This window comes from Pinus tabuliformis, chromosome 8 (assembly GCF_031772625.1).
Source record: "Pinus tabuliformis cultivar Carrire ecotype Pingquan chromosome 8, CPIR1, whole genome shotgun sequence".
NCBI classification, from domain to species: Eukaryota; Viridiplantae; Streptophyta; class Pinopsida; order Pinales; family Pinaceae; genus Pinus; species Pinus tabuliformis.
The window spans coordinates 1,684,362,542-1,684,377,434 of record NC_142294.1 but is presented as its reverse complement, the minus strand read 5'-3'; the positions used below and the strand labels follow the sequence as shown (position 1 = coordinate 1,684,377,434).

The window sequence follows — 14,893 nt, the reverse complement described above, 5'->3', positions numbered from 1 at the left end:
AATTTCTTGAATGTTTGAAAAGGATCAGATTTGTTCTTCAATAAATCAACCCAACACATTCTGGTGTAGTCATCAATAAATGTTATCATATATTTATTTCCATTTGCAGAAGGAATAGGCATTGGACCACATAAATCTAAACTAATGAGTTCAAGTTTTCTATGTGCTCTTGAATGTGAATCATGAAAAGACTGTTTTCTATGCTTTCCTAGAATGCAAGCATCACATTGCTTAATTTTCCTAGGAATTGTAGGCAAACCAGTAACACCATTTTTCTTCAACAAGTGGAAGTTGTCATAGTTCAAATGCCCAAATCTAGCATGCCATAATAAATTTGATGGAAGTGTACATTCTTCATAATGAGAATTGTATGATAAATGTTATGCACAAGCAGAGGTACCCTATAGCTTGAGAATCCTTTCTTCTTCTATCTCCCTCATGTATATAATAAAGACTAACCTGAATGAATATCAATGAATTGTTTTGAGGAGTTACCTCCTAGTCTGACATGGTACCAAAGCCAGTGCCATTTTTGGCTTCCCTCTTCTTTGTAGCTCCCTATTCTGCCTATGGTATTATGAATCCTACGTAGACTGGCTAGTCTTGCAGCTCTGATGCTTCCACTGGCCTGAACACATCATTATTCCCCTGTGACTCACTAATATTGTACTGATTTTGGCACTCTCCATAACCATCAAGCCTACCTCTGATGCCTTATCTGCTACGCTGCTCTTCTTGCTGCTCCACCTACATATAAAACACTCAGCCTTTCTGTGCTTTCCACTCTGGTTTCCATACCCATACAAACCTAGCACCCTCACGGTTTTCTTCATTTGGATTGCCACCTGCACTGTTATTAGGTGCATTTTCTGGATTATAACTCACCCCTTCATGAAATGGAGAACCCGATGCTGCAATTGAAGTTGACGCTAAGCATGAATGCACCATACCACTCCTAGAGCTATGTATGGGCTCTATTTGCAATATTAGAAGACTGCTTTTAGAAATTTCAGCTCCATCCACAACCCTCCTCCATAGCCCTCCTCCATACACTGCCCTCTTATACCTTGACCCTTGGCATACAGCCTACAATGTTGAATTTGGAATGAGAGGTGCGAAATTTTTTTGAAGACTATATTGTATGACAGAGGTGCGAAATGGTGCGGCCCACACCATTGGTTTGAGCTTGCATACCTTCGCTTTGCGTTTCTTTGAGTTGACATACTCTTGGTGATCACGGTGGGACTCTCACCACTAAAATTTGTGCACTGACGTGAAGCAGCATAATTTTTTAAGGGATTCATTTGGTAAACTCAAATACATTGGATGTTTTGAAGGGATTCATTTGGTAAATTGAATGTTGTTTTCATATATATGCTGGTATATATAAGGTTGTATCCACCGCAATGTTGTTTTCATATAAACGATATCCCATATATAACACGTTGTTGGGCTCCCATAATGTTGTTTTCATAACATTGTTTTCAAAGTAGCTAACATAGTTAACGCTCCTGCGTTTTACTGTATTTAATATATTGTTTGTAAATACTACCGTGGGGCCCAAACACATTTTGATATCCACTCTAACGCCTCTATCAGAATCAGTTTTTTTTTAGCAGCAAAGGTTTTTTTTTTCTTCTCGACAAAAGCAAATTTTTTGCGAGCAGAAGTATTTTTACAACACTTAGATTTTACAACGCATTCAATCATATCTATTGTGGGAGTAGTTATCACTGGCAAGGAGTACTACCATGAGTGGTCTCAAAAGATAAAACACACCCTCATTTTCAATGAGTTGTGGGAAGGAGTGTGTGTTGGAGACGAAGACAAAGAGCTAGAACAGCCTAGCTCACACAAGGAGTTCGCCATTTGGGAAAATAACGAGTGCAAAGCCTATGCATTAATTGCAAAATCTGTAAGTGAAGAGGTGAGTCGACATATTTCGCCATTTTCAAATGCTTTCGAAGCCTTACAAAAGCCAAAAGAACTCTATGACTCACATTCTGCACTTGAAATTGTTCAACTCATGATTAAACTCTTCACTCTTGAATTACAAAAAATGATCCTCTTGCTCTTGCATCAGAAGTAAAATCCATAATGCATGATATCAAAGTCACTAACGTTGAACTAGATTCCTTTGATAGCTTTTCTCAAGGCACTTTATCCTACTTACTCCAATTATCTTGAGTCATTGCAAGCAAATGGAAATCTCAAAGATATTACCTTTCACTCTCTTGTGAAAAAAATTACTGAAAGAGAGAAAGATTTTGGAAAGAAGACAACCCCTGAATCTTCTGAAGAGACTATGTGCCTTGCTCATAAAGAAAAGAATCTTGCCCAAGATTTTGCCAGAGGAAGAGGTGGTCTAAGAGGAAGAGGAAGATATTTCAGAGGTATGGGGGGCAGACACTCTCAAGGAGAAAATTCAGATTTGCATTGCATACACTACAAAAGAAATGGATCTCATGATGCCTCCACATGCAAGTTACCTTGGGACAAAATTGAGCAGCAAAGAAACCAAACCAAAGGTAAAACTAATGAAGACTTATTTAATGCTTCACATGCTTCTTGGAAAAATGATTGGTTGCTTGATTTAGGAGCAACTTGCCACATGACTCATAGAAAAGATTTTTTTGAAGAATTTACTGACAATGTTGATGGAGCACTATATCAAAACTCAAGCCATCAGGGCTTGGCATAATTAGGCTTAAATTGCTTGGCCTTCGAGACTTCCTGCTGCATCATGTTCTGTATCTCCCAGAGCTGAAGAGAAACTTGCTATCCTTAGTCCACATCTGCCAGCAAGGTCACTCCATTCATATGTTTGATGGCAAGCTTGAGGTGAGAAAAGCATCTAACCACTCACTTGTCATGAGGAGGATAGAAGAAAAAGGCTTCTCAAGTTGTAGGGTACCTCAAGTTAATAGAACTCAAATTCACATTTTATATTATTAATATTTTACTATCATCATATTATAATTAATAGCCATAAATAAAATACAAAACCTTAAATTAAAAACTCTAAATATAAAAAGTTGATAATAAATTAACATTGAATGAGCTAAAAATATAATAAAAAATATGTTGTAATAAAATGAAATACTTAATTCATTTAAAAACTTTAAATCGCAAAACCAACTAAACCCATTTCATGCCCCACATATGTATATAATTTTCCTCCATAAAAACTCATGTGGAGGTCATAATCTTTTACATAAAACATTGACATATAAAAATATTGACATGTCAAATTTATATTAAATACTTCATTATATTATGAATTAAAAAATTATATATTTTTCATAATATAAATAAATAAATTTTAATATATATATATATATATATATATATAATTCCCCAAAGGGAGTCCAGCCATAGTGGTTGTTACATAAAACATTTCCATTTAAAAGTATTGACTAATATTAAATGCTTCCTTATATTGTAAATTAAAAATTTATATATTTTTTATATTATTAATAAATAACATTTAATCTGTTTCTTATCGGCTTGAAATTAGGTTTTCCACATCTCCACTATATATATATATAACTGCACTTTTCCCTTTTGAGTTACCGTGGTTCACTTGTTTAAAGTGTGCTAATGGAGGTTATTCCGGAGGATGTTGTTCGAAAGTTTTTGCTGAAAATGCCTTACAAATCACACGATACTCTGAAAGCTGTGTGCAAAAGCTGGGAGGCTATACTCAGTAGCCCTACTTTCTATGGTGACAGGAAGAAATTTGGGACGAGCGAGCAGCTTATTTGCCTGGTTCAAAGAGATATCAGGATTCCCGTCCTACTTGCAGTAACGGTATACCACCCCGTGAAAGGCACCTGGGAAAGGCTACCTCCAATCGATGATCCCCCCAATACTCAAATACCATTATGCTGTCAATGCGTTGCTGTGAATCGCAAGCTACTTCTCATAGGCGGATTCCAATCAGCAACTTTGATGAAGAGTGTTTATATTTACGACTTTGAGTCTGGGAGATGGCGTCGTGGAGCTGACATGCCCACACCTCTGCTGTAGCGTCAAATCATGGTTCTTTGGGCAGGACCTTCTGAGCGTAAACTATCTATCATATAATCTGTTGAAAGAAACTCCATTACGTTCATCGTCTTCCCATCGCTATCCAATTACATGTACCTTCGCCACCATTTATTAAATTGTTTATAGAAATCGAATATGAATTTGTTTTGAATTCGTTGAAAAATTTAATATAAATTCAGAACAAAGTAGCATGCCAAATCAACTATGGAGGTAAGCACTATACAAATGATAGTTTAAATATATCGACTAATTCCTAACAAAGACATAGAATGAAGGGCTTTAGAAAAATACATATAAAAGCATTCATGGTAACTCATTGAAAATAATTGTGATTAGAATAACCAAAAATTAGATGGGATTTGAACCATGATCTATTTGCCTACTTGAAATAAAAAATGAGTCCACAATCCTTCCCCCAATATTACCTCCAAAATCACAAAAAAGAAAGAAAGAAATAATTATTCTCATTGGCATTGAGAACTAATCCAACTTCAAAAGGTTGACTACCCCACCAATTAGAAACATAGAGGGAATCCCAACCCAAAATAAAATAAAAATGTCATACCATTGCTTAGAGATATATATAAAACCAAAAAGATAAATACAAATACATATTAAAATAAAAAATCCCAAATCCTAAAGACAAGATTTGCATAACTCACTTAAGTTGCCATATAGGAAAAATATGATGACTCTTGCTCTCATCTGGCATGGCTCCCAAAAATAGATTTTTAAAGATTCCCACACCCCTAATGCAAGGGTTAAGGTGATATTCCCATGAATTTTGGACAAAACACATTGGCCCAACACCATCAAATTCCCATCTACTATAGAATTACTAGGAGTAACATCCATTTTCACACCTCTTAGAGTTCTCTCTGCATGTAAATTTATATGCTTCTGTGACATATAATAATGAAATTCTCATGAAATTACAGATACCCCTTCAACGAAGTATTGGGTGTGAATTGCAGATAAAATACACCACCTTCATACTAAAGGAAATTTATAGCTAAGAGCACTTGCAGAGCATAACAAAACAATGCATAACTCACTTGAGTTGCCATATAGGAAAAATATGAATGTAGGGGTCAGGTTTATATGGATTTCCTTTATTGTCTTCTTGGAGCTTCTCTACTCCAAGGAGAGACAATGACTAATGACCTGTGTAAAACTCACGGAATGCGCTACTCTGCTATATATAAACTAAAGTCTCTTGCTCGAAAATTGAAAATGAGTCACGACCTACACAAATGGACACTAGGTATCTTGCTCGAAAACGAGTCACAACCTACACGAATGGAGACTAAGTCTCTTGCTCAAAAACTATTCACGACCTGCACTAATCGAGACTAAGTCTCTTTCTTGAAATCGAATCACGACCTGCATGAATGGAGACTGAGTCTCTTGCTAAAATGTAATAAATATTTAGTTTTTAAATAAATTTTTCATTGTTTATCTTCTTTATTTGATTGTGATATTAATTCTCTCCCTTGATCAATTTATCAACGGCTTCATTGATGCTACACCATTCTTGAATCATCACTGAACCTTAACTGGAATCATCATCATGTTGACTGTGAGCAGTAGAGAGCATACGTTATAACAGAAGTTCCCAGATAGTGAGACTAAGACTATATGAAGACAATCAGGATTCTCAGGTTCCTTCATCACATACATCCATTGTCATGTAATAGGTCCACTGAGATTGTGATTACACTCTTGCCCCCTTACCCTCTATGTAAGCCGAGACTGTGAGTGATGCTGTCACTCCTTGTTATGTCGAGAATGTGACATACATATATACGTATGTCGAGATTGAGGTAGCATGATCTCCATGAAGCTGAGACTAAAATAAATACACATCCATCTGAGATCTACTAGCATGAGGTCCCTTCTTCATCAATCCATGTATTGATTCATAGATATGCCGAGAGTATTTAGCCCAATACATTGATCAGTTCTATGTCCACATTATACCTCCAATTTCTTGTCATGACCACACCTGATACCCTAGCTGAGGTGCAGTCAAACCCTAGTGCAGACTTTCTTCTCCACATGAGATTTGAGAGTGAGATCTTCTTCCTTGATTGCATTCTCTATGCCTTCTTGATTGCGACTCGTTCACCCGAAAATTTAGAGAGACAAAAATGCGAAATTTCTTATGTTCTTTTTCGTGACCCTCTCCTGGGCATTTATAATAGTTTGCCCGTATATGCAAGCTGACATGATTTTGTGAGCCATCATGACTCTTTCTTGACCCAACATGACTTTCATTTTCTTAATTAATTTGATATTGCAGCCAACATGAATATCTTCTTCTTGATTTCACTGGTAGACTTCTTTGGAGGATTATGCTTGCTCATTGGAGGGCTTCTACACACCTTTGTGGACTTGATTATATTTACATAAAGTCATGAAGAGTTTCTATACACATAACATGACTCTTTGACACAAATAAATCCTAAAGACATAAAGAACAAGTATTTCACCTAGTGACACTTCTTACTCATGAAACCCATGTGGCAAGATTACAAATATAATTTATTTCCTTTTATTACAAATACAAAGATCATGTCAATATGAAGACCAAACCTAGTTACACTTTCTTCAACACTCCCTCTTAACTAGGGAGGTATTCATAATGGTACTTGGTCATTCTCAATTTGAAGAATTTCTCATAAGAAGAATCATATGTGCAATCCATATGTTATAGCATCATTTCAACCAACATTGTTTCCATTTAGCAAGACCTTGCCTAACAACTCCATCTCTCACTTAGTTTAGAGCACAATGTTGGCGAGACCAATGATTGATAGACACACATCATCATTGTCGCTCTTAGGGTCATACCCACCTGGGTGTCCTCGAGTATGCCCTATTAGGACTATTCTCATCATGGGTTCCCAAACCTCACGAATATAGGCCCTCTTACCCACTCTTGCCTTGGATTCCCTACCACATCCTCAAAGGGTGTTGGATGCCAAATGATTACACAATCCTCTTTCTTGGCTTTACATCTGGGGCTTCCTTCATAAGCTCATCTATCTTCACTTTCCTTCAACAGTGATTGCTTTGGATCACAAGGCACATAGTTGTGACATATTTCACAACTCTCCTTTTCTTAATCTTGCACACATACCTAGACTTTTTCCAAGAGGTGAGATACCAAAAACAAATTACATATTACCTTTTGGTGATGGCCTTCTTTGAGTGACATATTCTTGTAGGTATCAATCATCCTGTATAGATGTTGACACATCTTCCAATGATATATGTTGTCAAGTGTCCTCATCCTTTCAAACTTCCATCAAAGTCTTCACATATTTCCAAGAGGTTCCTTGGTCAAGTCTTCCTGATCTTTTGGATGTTGATTTCCTTCATCAAGGTTGCATACTTCACGATCTCTTCGATCCTCATATCTTTCATTCACAAGAGCTCTTAGAGTTCTTCAATTGTATCCAACTACCTCATACTTCATATGAGGGCATATTATATTGATTTCATCTAGTTAGACTTATGTCTTTCTGCATCCTTTCAGAGGAGGAGATCCTTTCCATTTTGATCATGCTTGATCCATTTTATCTGCAACCATATATCATGACATTACAATATCAAATGAAAATAAAAATACAATCATACATACCTCATTTATCCTTTAGGTATCTTTCAACAACTTTCTTGATTAAACAGATCTTCAATCCCTTGATCTTCTTCATCATGTCATCAGTCCTTTGTCTCATGATTTCCGTAAGTTGGAAATCCTAATGAAACTCTTGTTGCCTTTCCAGACTAGGGGATCCTCCGCTGAGGTTTCTATCAGAGACACTTTAGCATCTAGAATGTTCCTATTTGGAAAATGTTCCCTTTGACCTAGATGACTTCTTCCTTTCCTTTGATATTAAATGAGATTCCCAAGAGCTATGTTCTCCATGATTCATGAGATCTTCTTTCCATGATGCCACAATGCATATTCTTACCATGATCATATATGCAAGGAGTTCTAATAGTATCCTTTTGAGAGGGAAACCATCTCATTCATAGTGGAGATCTATTACTCCCTTTTCCCTGATCCTTTCTTCAGCCTCCTTCACCCTTCCGGAAATATAGTACTGTTCTTTCTTGTCAACCTTCCCTTTCCTTTCCACACATATTTGAGTCCTTTCAAGTTCTTTCTCTACCTAGCATAGAGACCTCAAATTGTTACACAAGGAAATTTCCATATCCCGAGGACACCTGACATCTTGCTTACTAAGAATGTAGATGATTATTTTCATATCATCTTTTTTAGATCTCCCAAATGAGATCTCATGAATATATTTCTTCTTTTCTTCATGCCAGATATTTCCTTCTCTAATTTGTATATATCTCCTATTTATATCCTTTCTTGCTACATAGAGATGAGAGGACTTTTAAGAGTTCCTTCTCATGAGCTTAAAGGAGACCTATTCACTGACTTCTATTCCCTATAAGGATTATGTCAATCCCCTTTATTCCGTGCAAGATAACCCATATATCATATAGATCTCCTTGCATTCGTGAAGCCATTTCAAAGAAAAAATGATTGCAAATCTTCAACTTGCATTCTATTTAAGTGACACAGAAATTGCATTCTCTGTCATTCAGATGTATGCAAATCTTCAACTGAATGTAATAGCCCTCCAAGACCAAGAGAAATCCCCAAATGCAAGAACACTTCTCCAAATACAACAACACCAAAGTATGTAAATAGAATAATGAAGATCTTCATTTTGGCTCGAAAATGAATTAAATTAAAGAAATGGAAGTAACATCAACTCAATAAAATAGTCACAACGGTTCATGATTTTATGTCGTCTTGCATATATGGACATAAACACTATAATACCCATCTAGGGTCAGCAAAAATACATGAAGAAAAAATCTTGCATGCCAATGAATTTCACATATAGGAGCAGATCCATAGTAGGGTTTGTCTGCACCTCATTTGGGTTTTAGGTGCAGTCATGATCTCAGGTATATGGATTAGGAAGGAGGAATCTCGGCCAAGTTTGCAACTCCAGGTGAGGATAGGATCTCGACATATCTATGAGACCCTTTGCATGATTGTAAGGTGTAGTTCTAAGATCACCGTAATTGCATATGGTACAACAATGCCTTCAAGTGGCAGAGTATGTTTTGATAGTGACTATAAAGCCCTCACATATATCCTTGTATTTTTTTATCTAGGCATATATATGTGTATCTCAGTGATCGCACACTATTACAGTCTCAACATAATAAGGAGCAGTAGTAATCATTACAATCTTGACATAATAAGGAGCAACAGTAATCATTACAGTCTCATCTTAAATGGAAATTAATATCTCAGTGCAGGAAAGAAAGTAATCACAATTTCGGTGAACCTAATTCATGGCAGTCAATGCATATATGTGATAGAAAGAATCTTGGAATCCTTACTGTCTTCATATAGCCTCGGTCTCACTGTATTGGCTTAAGAAGCATCACATTCATTCTATCGTTTCCCTCACTGTCTTGGAACTTTTTTCATAAAGTACACTCTCTACTACTCACAGTGAGCATGATGATGTTTCTAGCTAGGGTACAATGATGATCCAAATATGGCGTAGTAGCAATGAAGCTCTCAGTGCATTGTGATGAGCCTCATAAATGGGTAATTATATGGGCTCATGTTACCTCCTAACCTAGTCAAATCAACCATTCTCTTAGCATAGTGTATGATTTTCTGATTATATTTATGCTTAGAGGGTGAGTTGAGTTAGTTATGATGTCATATGGTCTAATATGTGTTTAATCCATATTATTGATGAATTTTGTGGTCAAAGTCAAGGATGCAGTGGACAACTCGTAGCAATAACTCGAACTGGAAAAAGAAGAGGAATTATAGGATGGAATCCCCCTCATTTATTACTCCTCACTTCAAATTCCCCTTCATTTATCTTAGAGAACAAGAGCCAAGTCATGCACTAGAAGGCAGCCGAGCAAGTGGAGGATGACTGATGATTATCTCGAGTTTTGGGAGCCAAGCCTCCCTGATTTTAAGGAAGTTGTTGGTAGTTTTACTTGTATAATTAGAGAGGCCTAAGGCCTCATTAAGGTTGGATTTTTGTTGTAGTTTTGGTTATGTAAACTCTGCTCAACTTCGAGCTTATTATCTTGACAATTCATGTAATCTTGTTATTGTTTTGGGAATAAAGATGGAATCCTTTTTGAGTTAGCATTGTGTTACCTCATAGGGTTGAAGCTCTTGGTTTAGGGCCAAATCCAAGTAGCCAAGCTCCTCTTTACTTGTATTTGTATGTTTCCTTTCATTTTGTAGATTAGGTTGTTGTTAGATGCATTTCTTTTATGGTTAAGAATAGGTTGCTTTTCATGATTCAGTAGGTTGCTTCCATTTGTGCTTTCTATAGCAGGTTAAGAAGTGATAAAGAAAAGATCTAAAAGGCTAGCAACAGTGCCTTGGCCTCTCTTCCTCCCTTTGGGACAATGATTTGAGGCAAAGACCCTCTTGCTACCCCAAAAACACAAATTTTCCTCATTCATAGGACTTCTAGTGTTTGTAGCTTTTTAGTTGGTTAATAGTCTAGTTTTTCTTTGCTTCAAAACTTCGTCATCATGATCACTTATTTATTTACAATAGTCCTCTTTCATGTTTTTCTTTCCTACAGTAGTTATCAGCATTTCCTTTCATAGATCATAGTTTATTTTGATGAAAAATCTCTGTTTTTCTAGATGCACTTATTCATTTCTTGCTTAATCTCATTGGTTGATTGTCTGTTGTTTATTGCTATGGGGTAAAATGCACGATGGATATGGAATGAAAACTACCCTCAAAGGCCTTCCCGGGACCTTCGACAGACTATAAGCTTATCTACAAAAGCTACCAAGTTACACACATGTTCATCTATCAAACATAAATTAACAAGGTATGGAAAGAGGAGGAACACTGCTGGTTTCTTCTAGATTTTCTTGGGGATCTCTATGCGGCAAGAAGAACTCCTTCAAGGCCGGCTCCAAGACAATTCCTGCACAAAGGACAAGGCAAACCAATCACAGCATACGCTCTTGAAAACTAATGTAAGAATGCACAATAAACGTATATTAGTGTATAACTTAACTACTCATCTTGACAAGCATCAAAATGAACAACTAAATGAACAACATTACCGACACTATGGAGTAGGGAACACAACTGTAGTTCTATATTTATAGTGGAAGAGTGATTACAACCATTCGTTGTATCAACCTTCCCTTGCCTCTTCTTCCTCTCTCTCTCTCCCTCTTTCAGCGCTCTTCTTCAAGAATATGACAGTTTCACAACAGATCAATGGGCTATCCTTCCAAATGCTCTGACCCTTTTACAATGGCCCTCTCACAGCTTATGTAGCAATCGATTAGGGATACCAAGCTCCTCCTAGAGTTTATTAGGGAAAAAGCCATGAACCTGCATTGTTTTCAAGTTTTTTCGCATTTTCCTTCATTCTCATATTAGAATTTCTCCAAATATCTTGATTTTTGGAGTTTCCTTACTTTTCTTGAGCAAATTTAGGGATAAATATCTAGATATTTGTGAGCAAATTCATTGGCTTGACCCTCTGAACTTCCCTTAGATTCACTAATGCTCCCCCTAGTCTAACAGCATGAGCTAGCAAGGTGACTAACGTTCTTGTATGCTTGGTAACAAGATTTATAAAGCAAGTTGACAGTGTGCAGAGAGCGTTAGTGTGGAGTCAAGGCCTGCAATTGTGGTCTTTGCTTCATTCATCTTTTCTTTCACCTTTGAGTTGATGAGGAGGTCATTTTGTCCTATAACATATGCCCCCTAAAGTATGAGATTAGAGGCAAAGACGATGACTGAAATACTTCATGAAAACTATAATCTGTCAAAATTTTGTAGAGAGAGAGAGAGAGAAGTTTCGGGCGGCAAGGAAAACCTGATACAACACATACATATATATAAACTGCTAAAATCATGTCCTAAGTCTGGAATTCCCATTCTTAATAGCTATATCAGAGTAATTTTCTCTTCTGAGATATAACAATGGTGGCTGCCGATAAGCACAGAGTGGATCCAATGTCATAATAGGTCATCCTAAAATAGTTGTCTCCAAAGAAAAATTTCCACAGCTTGGGAGAGGAAACAAGGCTGAATGATGCAAGCCTCTACCCAAGGTCTTGATTTCCGCTTCACCGAACAGCATAGATCGGTACATGTGATAAGATGTGTTGATGTCGAACATGCACGAAATCATCTGATTACCAGCCAATAATGGAGACTGTTAATAGATGCGAAGAAGGCCACCGATAATGGTGATGGTCTCCAAGATGCACAGTGCAAACTAGCGAGTGTGAAAAATTTCCTTGTCGTCGAACACTCGTAGAATCATTTAATGAGGAGCCAATAATGAAAACCCGTGATCAAACACAAGGTAACCTACCACTAATGTTTACAATTACTAAGGCATTGAATGTGTTTTTGGGTTATCTTCCTAGATAGAATGTTGAAGTCGATAGGAAGAAACTTGTCGAAAGGTAGGCAATGACGTGTCCTACATCAGTTGACACAAAATCAGACAAGAATGATTTTGTTTTTCAAGGAATCTTTTAAGAATTTGGGTCTAAATAACGAAGGGTATGATGAAAGGATATGTATGATTGATTGATAGAGGAAAAAAATGGGGACCCTTGAACAATAGAAGGCATGACAACAGTTTTAACCAGAGAACACTAGACTCATGAACACTACAGAGTGTTAAGATACGAAGATGCAATTACATTAGGGTTTATAGGCTAAAACTCATAAGTTGGTAGGGTTCATATTGAGAGGCTATCAAAATGAAGGTTTATATGAGGGAGTGCCATGTTCAAGGGAACGATTGCTACCAAACCATGCTTTCAAATACAGAATACAGTTGTATTGTCCACTTTCCCCGTCTGATTTTTTAATGAGTCTAGATGGGTAAACTCATCAATCTTTTCATGTTTAAAGAGTCTAAAAAGGATCACAAAAAAGAATGACTCTTTTCCCTATCTGATTAGTTTAATGAGTCCAGACAGGCAAACTCATCGATTTTTTCATGTTTTAAGAGTCTGAAAAGTATCGTAAAAAGAACGACTCTATATCTTGTCTGTGTAATTTAAAGAGTCCAAAATAGACAACTCGGTGGTCTTTTCATGTTTAGAGAGTCTAAAAATATCGTAAAGAGAGACTCCATGGTGGTCCCTTTGTCATAGTTGTTAACCGGGTGAGACAAAAGGTTAATAGTATACCCGGATCGGTTACTTTTCCATCTTCTAATCTATTGAACCTAGATAAAGAGAAACCCTTTTCCAATAGATGTCGACCTCATTTTGTTACGAGTACGAGGCAACAGACTAAACTCGCATTTTGTCGTGAATTTTTAACAAGCCCAGTAACAAAAACTCGGGGTTTTTCAGTTTAACGGGAAAGAAAAGTACCTAAAAGAATGCTTGGGTCATCTTTAGCATGTTTAACAAGTAGCAGGACATAGCTCGGGCCATCTTTAGCAATTTTAATGAGTAGCAAGACATAGCTCGGGATTTTTTCAGTTTAAAGAGCAAGAAAAAATTGCCTAAAAGGAATGCTCCTTTGGTCTTTTTCAGTTTGTGAGCTGGAAAAAGATCAAAAGAGAATTTCTCAAAGCATCGTTACATGTATTTAACGAGCGTAATGATGAAAACTTGGAGATGTTTATTACTTTTTAAAGAGCAATAAAATATCACAAAAAATGCTCTAACCATCATTGCAAGATTTAATGAGCTTAATGATGAAAAATCAAAGATGTTCATATTTTTTAAAGAGCAATAAAATATCCCTAAAAGTGCTCTATTGATCGCGGTGTATGTCTAACGAGCCCCATGTCAAAAAAATCAGAGATGTTTATATTTTTTAAAGAGCAATAAAATATCTCCAAAAGTGCTCTAGTGAGAATTGCATGTAGCTTTTACTTCTTTTCATTCCTGAAAGTACTTTCATCAAAAGCGGTAAAAAGTATAAAAAAGCAGCAATTCCTATTATCTGGGTTCATGCATGATAAAAAGTCATGGAGAATGGACTACTTCCTCTTTAATTATTTTCAAAAAATCATGTCTCTCAAATTTATATAAGGAGATGCTTTGAGCTTTCACATGCATCATTTTCACTATTTTGAAGTTTGTGAGAGCTTGATGGAGCTAAAGAGGAGAAAATTTTCCAAAGACCATTGCAAGAGATCTTGGCAACCATTTGATGTGCCATCAGTCCCAAGTGAGAGCTAAAACCTTGCTTTATTCCTTACTAAACTTTTCTTAACAGTTTTATGGGTGGAATTTTGTAGATCTAAGGTGCCCTAGAGCCTTATTTGTGGACTAAGACCCTCCAAATGGCCAGTAGGGAGTGTTAAATGCTTTGTACGAGCTACTGGAGGGCATTAATCCTCCCTGTACAACACTGGGGGTAGCGTTCAGGCTATAGGGCATATTCAAAACCCTCATGCAGGATTCGTTAAGTGATTTTGCCCCATTTTAACTATTTTTAGGGTTATTTTGTGCAGATTTCAGGCTGAAATGACTCGCCTATGGAGATAATGGGCCCATGACAATGGGGAATTGCTAATGCGAAATGATCTAGCATGCATACTTGCATTGCGCCGCTGTGGTTCATTGATGTATGAAAAGCTAGAGTTGTGGTGGGCTCCAGTATTGTAGCAATAATGCTACAACTCCTGGAACTCCCTTCTTTAATTTTATCAACCCGGTAGTTGGTAACAAACTTGGAAGCGACGGTGTTGTATGCACAAGTACTAGCTCTTGCCGCAGCTGTCACTTGGTCAGCTGGAAAAAG

The 14,893-nt window shown here is 36.8% G+C and overlaps 1 protein-coding gene across 1 annotated transcript; it reads left to right on the top strand.

The window, feature by feature from the left end:
- The first annotated feature begins 3,600 nt into the window (after window positions 1-3,600).
- Window positions 3,601-4,029, top strand: LOC149242710 (F-box/kelch-repeat protein At2g44130-like). Its single transcript, XM_089370956.1, has one exon. It carries the CDS (start codon window positions 3,601-3,603, stop codon window positions 4,027-4,029), a length of 429 nt encoding a protein of 142 aa, XP_089227082.1.
- Window positions 4,030-14,893: the final 10,864 nt, after the last annotated feature.